The 6,000-nt window shown below is 53.5% G+C and overlaps 1 protein-coding gene across 1 annotated transcript in view; it reads left to right on the top strand.

Moving 5' to 3' along the window:
* LOC140404757 (cohesin subunit SA-1-like) overlaps window positions 1-5,733 on the top strand; it is a 118,196-nt gene extending 112,463 nt beyond the window's left edge. The window contains exon 27 of the mRNA XM_072493472.1: window positions 5,330-5,733. Within this exon, the coding sequence (XP_072349573.1) occupies window positions 5,330-5,338 (9 nt within the window). The 3' untranslated portion in view covers window positions 5,339-5,733. The remainder of the gene's footprint in view (window positions 1-5,329) is intronic.
* Window positions 5,734-6,000: the final 267 nt, after the last annotated feature.

Below are 6,000 nucleotides of genomic sequence, written 5' to 3' on the forward strand. Positions count from 1 at the left end.
CACTTGCAAACCATCGCCACGTTGGCGGCCCAGTAATAATCATCCAAATTCGGCAACGCCAGTCCCCCTCTGTCCCTGCTGCGCTGCAGGAACCCCCTCCTTACCCTCGGGGTCTTCCCTGCCCACACGAAACTCACAACACTCCTATCTATTTTCTTAAAAAAGGCCTTAGTAACCAAAATGGGGAGACATTGAAACACAAAAAGAAACCTTGGGAGGACCATCATCTTGACCGCCTGCACTCTGCCCGCCAGTGAGAGCGGCAGCATATCCCACCTCTTGAAATCCTCCTCCATTTGCTCCACCAGCCGCGTCAGATTGAGTTTGTGTAGAGCTCCCCAGCTCTTGGCTACCTGAATCCCCAAATATCGGAAGCTCCTTTCCACTTTCCTTAACGGCAGGCCGTCTATCCCTCTTCCCTGATCCCCGGGGTGTACTACGAAAAGCTCACTCTTCCCCATATTAAGCCTATATCCCGAAAACTCTCCAAACTCCCTCAATATCTGCATAACCTCTGTCATCCCCTCCACAGGATCCGCCACATACAGCAGTAGGTCATCTGCGTAGAGTGACAGTTGGTGTTCCTCTCCCCCTCTAACCACCCCCCTCCATTTCCTAGAGCCTCTCAACGCTATGGCCAGTGGTTCAATTGCCAGCGCGAACAGTAATGGGGACAGGGGGCACCCCTGCCTTGTTCCCCTATGTAACCGAAAATACTCCGATCTCTGCCGATTTGTGACTACACTTGCCACTGGGGCCCCATAGAGGAGTTTGACCCTACTGACAAACCCCTCCCCGAACCCAAACCTCCTCAACACCTCCCATAAATACTCCCACTCTACCCTATCGAATGCCTTCTCTGCATCCATCGCTGCCACTATCTCTGCCTCCCCCTCCGCTGGGGGCATCATTATCACCCCCAACAGCCATCGCACATTGACATTCAATTGTCTCCCCATTACAAACCCTGTCTGGTCTTCATGCACCACCCCCGGGACACAATCCTCGATCCTCGTCGCCAGCACTTTTGCCAGCAGCTTGGCGTCTACATTCAGGAGCGAGATAGGCCTATATGACCCGCATTGCAGCGGATCTTTATCTCGCTTCAGGATTAATGATATCGTCGCCTCCGACATTGTCGGGGGTAGAGTCCCCCCTTCTCTGGCCTCGTTAAAGGTTCTTGCCAGCAGCGGGGCCAACAAGTCCACATATTTCCTGTAAAATTCCACCGGGAACCCGTCTGGTCCCGGGGCCTTCCCTGCCTGCATGTTCCCCAGCCCTTTAGTCACCTCATTCACCCCGATGGTGCCCCCAGACCTGCCACCTCCTGCTCCTCCACCCTTGGGAACCTTGGTTGGTCCAAAAACTGTTGCATCCCCTCTTTTCCCTCTGGGGGTTGGGACCGATATAGCCTCTCATAAAAGGTCTTAAACACCTCATTTACCTTCCCTGCACTCTGCTCCGTAGTTCCCGTTTCATCCCTAACTCCCCCTATTTCCCTCGCCGCTATCCTCTTACGAAGCTGGTGGGCCAGCAGCCGACTCACCTTTTCCCCATATTCGTATCTCATCCCCTGTGCCTTCCTCCACTGGCTAGGGGCTGGTTTAGCACACTGGGCTAAATCGCTGGCTTTTAAAGCAGACCAAGGCAGGCCAGCAGCACGGTTCGATTCCCGTACCAGCCTCCCCGAACAGGTGCCGGAATGTGGTGACTAGGGGCTTTTCACAGTAACTTCATTGAAGCCTACTCGTGACAATAAGCGATTTTCATTTTCATTTCATTTCATTTTTCACTGTGCCTCTGCCTTCCCTGAGTTCAGCAGGTCAAACTCCGTCTGAAATCTTCGCCTCTCTCTATATAGTCCTTCGACTGGGGCCTCCGCATATCTTTTATCCACCCTCAAAATCTCCCCCACTAATCTCTCCCTTTCTTTGCCCTCTTTTTTCTCCTTGTAAGCCCTAATGGAGATCAACTCTCCCCTAACCACCGCCTTCAGCGCTTCCCATACTACCCCCATCTGGATCTCACCATCATCATTGGCCTCCAGGTACCTTTCAGTCATCCCCGCACCCGCCCACAGACTCCCTCATCTGCCAATAGTTCCACATCCAGTCGCCAGAGTGGGCGCTGTTCCCTCTCCTCTCCTAGTTCCAGATCCACCCAGTGCGGGGCATGGTCTGAAACGGCTAAGGCCGAATTCTCCGTTCCTGCCACCCTTGAAATCAGTGCCCTGCTCAAAACAAAGCAATCTATCCGGGAGTATACCTTATGAACATGGGAGAAAAAGGAAAACTCTTTGGCCAATGGCCTGGCAAATCTCCACGGATCCACTCCCCCCATTTGGTCCATAAACCCCCTGAGCACCTTGGCCGCTGCCGGCCTTCTTCCGGTCCTGGATCTAGACCTATCTAACCCTGGATCCAGCACAGTATTGAAATCCTCCCCCATTACCAGGCTTCCTACCTCCAGGTCCGGGATACGTCCCAGCATCCGTTTCAGAAATCCCGCGTCGTCCCAGTTCGGGGCATATACATTTACCAGCACGACCTCCTTTCGCTGCAGTCTGCCACTCACCATCACATATCTGCCACCATTGTCCGCCACTATATTCCTAGCCTCGAACGACACCCGTTTCCCCACCAATATCGCCACCCCTCTATTTTTTGCGTCCAACCCTGAGTGGAACACCTGTCCCACCCATCCTTTCCTTAACCTAACCTGATCCGCCACCTTCAGATACGTCTCCTGAAGCATGACCACGTCTGCCTTCAGTCCTTTTAAGTGCGCGAACACTCGGGCCCTCTTAATCGGCCCATTTAGGCCTCTCACATTCCACGTGATCAGCCGGATTGGGGGGGCCGCCCGCCCCCCCCCGCCGACTAGCCATCCCCTATTCTAGGCCAGTCCTACGTCCAGGTCCCGCGCACCCACCCGTCCCCCAGGCGGCGCACTCCCGTCCCGACCACCTCTTCCGTTGCCAGCTCCCTCTCGCTCCCAGCCGCAGCAACCCAGTTGATCCCCCCCGCCCGCTAGATCCCCATCTAGCATGGTTACTCCCCCCATGATTCTTCCGAAAGTCAGCTGACTCCAACTGACCCCGGCTTCCCCCGCTCTCTCCTTGACCCCCCCGTGTGTGGAACTCTCATCATCCTTGCGCCTACCTTCCCGCCATCATCTCCCTAGCGCGGGAAAAAACCCGCGCTTTCCTGGATCGGCCCCGTCTCCTGTGGCACAGCTCCCCCATTCCCCATCCCCCACCTCAGTCCCTTTCTCCACCGGCGCCCACATTTCTCAGTGTCTCCCCCGTCAAGAAGAGAAAAAAACCCGTCTATCGTCCCGATACTGTGAACCTCCCATTCCCCAATTTACATTTCTGTACATCAACATCATCATCTCCCCCACAGCATCAGTCCCTCAGTTCTGGTCCAATTTCTCTTCTCTCCATGCCTCGTCCGACGTTTCAAAATAATAGTGTCTATCTTGGTACTTAACCCACAATCGCGCCGGCTGCAGCATCCCAAACTTTACTTCTTGTGAAGCGCCGCCTTGGCTCGATTAAAACTCGCTCTCCTTCTCGCCACCTCCGCGCTCCAGTCCTGATACACTCGTATCACCGCATTCTCCCACCTGCTACTCCGTACTTTCTTGGCCCAGCTCAAAACAGCCTCTCTGTCGGTGAAGCGGTGAAATCTCACCACTATCGCCCTTGGTGGTTCTCCCGCCTTTGGTCTTCTCACAAGGACCCGGTGAGCCCCTTCCACCTCCAGGGGGCCCGATGGGGCCTCAGCTCCCATTAGCGAATGGAGCATCGTGCTCACATAAGCCCCGACGTCAGCTCCCTCCACTCCCTCGGGGAGACCCAGAATCCGGAGGTTCTTTCTCCTCGAGCTGTTCTCCAGGACTTCGAGTCTTTCGATACACCTCTTGTGTAGCGCCTCGTGCGTCTCCATTTTTACCGCAAGGCCCAGAATCTCATCCTCGTTCTCAGCTGCCTTCTCCTTCACCCCACGGAGCTCTATCGCCTGGGACTTTTGCGTTTCTTTTAGTCCTTCGATTGCCAATAACATCGGCGCCAGCACCTCCTTCTTTAATTCCTCCACACACCGTCGGAGGAATTCCTGCTGGTCCGGCCCCCATGTCGTCTGGGCTCCATCCGTCGCCATCTTGCTTCTTCCTTCTCTTCTCTGCCGCTGCTCCAAAGGATCCTTCGCCATCTGGCCACTACCACTGATCCTTTCCATACACACCAGGGGGGACTCTTTACTTTGTCGCCCCACACTGGGTTTGGTCCGAAAAAATTTCCGTTGGGGCTCCCAAAAAGAGCCCAAAAGTCCGTTAGAACGGGAGCTGCCGAAACGTGCAGCTTAGCAGTGCATCACCGCAACCGGAAGTCCAATGTTAGCATTCATGTTGAGAGGGCTGGAATACAAGAGCAGGGATGTACTTCTGAGGCTGTATAAGGCTCTGGTCAGACCCCATTTGGAGTATTGTGAGCAGTTTTGGGCCCTGTATCTAAGGAAGGATGTGCTGGCCTTGGAAAGGGTCCAGAGGAGGTTCACAAAAATGATCCCTAGAATGAAGAGCTTGTCGTATGAGGAACGGTTGAGGACTCTGGGTCTGTACTCGTTGGAGTTTAGAAGGAATAGAGGGGATCTTATTGAAACTTACAGGATACTGCGAGGCCTGGATAGAGTGGACGTGGAGAGGATGTTTCCACTTACAAGAAAAACTAGAACCAGAGGGGACAATCTCAGACTGAAGGGACGATCCTTTAAAACTGAGATGAGGAGGAATTTCTTCAGCCAGAGGGGGGTGAATCTGTGGAACTCTTTGCCGCAGAAGGCTGTGGAGGCCAAATCACTGAGTGTCTTTAAGACAGAGATAGATAGGTTCTTGATCAATAAGGGGATCAGGGGGAATGGGGATGAGAAAAGTATCAGCCATGATTGAATGGCGGAGCAGACTCAATGGGCCGAGTGGCCTAATTCTGCTCTTATGTCTTATGGTCTTATCAGATCAGCTACGATTGTATTGGAGCCGGGCTCGAGGGGCCGCCTCCTGCCCCTAATTCGTGTGCAAGTGCAGGGTGTCTCCGAGTCTAATGCAAGTAACTATAACCCGTCAACCATGGTACCAAACCGGGAAATCTCCTCTGGACCCTTGCACCCAGTCCCACACCTCACCTCTCAATGTCCCTGTGCAACTATCCGATGACGACCGCTGGGTCGTTCGGGGGGGCGGGGGGGGGATGTAAGTCGGCCGAGGTCTCTGATCTCTCGCTGTCCGTTTACGTATATCGCTGGTTGACTCCTGCTTTTTGTGTCCTCAGGATTTCTGAAGCGGCTATGAACAGAACAAGATTATGGACTCTCTCTCTCTTCGGACCCGAGTCATTGGGTGGAATGAATTTGAGTTTTGGGATGGTGTGTCTGTGCCAAGGCGGGGCGTGGGGGGGGGGGGGGGGGGGTACCTCGTCCCTATTATCACAGCCAAAGCCGCTGTTTTTAAGTTGTATTTGTTGTTCCGTTCTTTACGAAGCGATTTCGGGGCATTTTGTTAGTCTCGAGGTCAGATGGTGTCTTCGTCTCGAGCAAGGATCCAGACCAGGCCACTCCGTTGTACAGTTGAGCTGGGTTTTTTTTTGTTGTTGTTGTATATTTCTGATGTAAAGAGATGTTTTTCCTGCTTAGTTTATCGTCTGTTAATAAAAAGTTATATCAAGTTAAATCTTCACCAATATCTAGGGTGTTTTTTCATTTTGTTGACCGCGACGGGTTGGTGCACTGTTTGAACATAAGAAACAGCAGCAGCGAGGACGTTTCGACACCCCGCGGATCTTCAGTCATAGAGCCCATCCTGTCCTGGCCATCCAGCGCCTATCCTTACTAATCCCATTGCCCAGCACTTGGTCCGTCGCCTTTTTTGCTGCGGAGTTTCACTCGCTCATCTCAATGCTTCTTCAATGTTGTGAGGGTTCCCGCCTCTCCCACCCTTTCAGGC

The sequence above is a fragment of the Scyliorhinus torazame genome, chromosome 31 (assembly GCF_047496885.1).
Source record: "Scyliorhinus torazame isolate Kashiwa2021f chromosome 31, sScyTor2.1, whole genome shotgun sequence".
Lineage (NCBI taxonomy): Eukaryota > Metazoa > Chordata > Chondrichthyes > Carcharhiniformes > Scyliorhinidae > Scyliorhinus > Scyliorhinus torazame.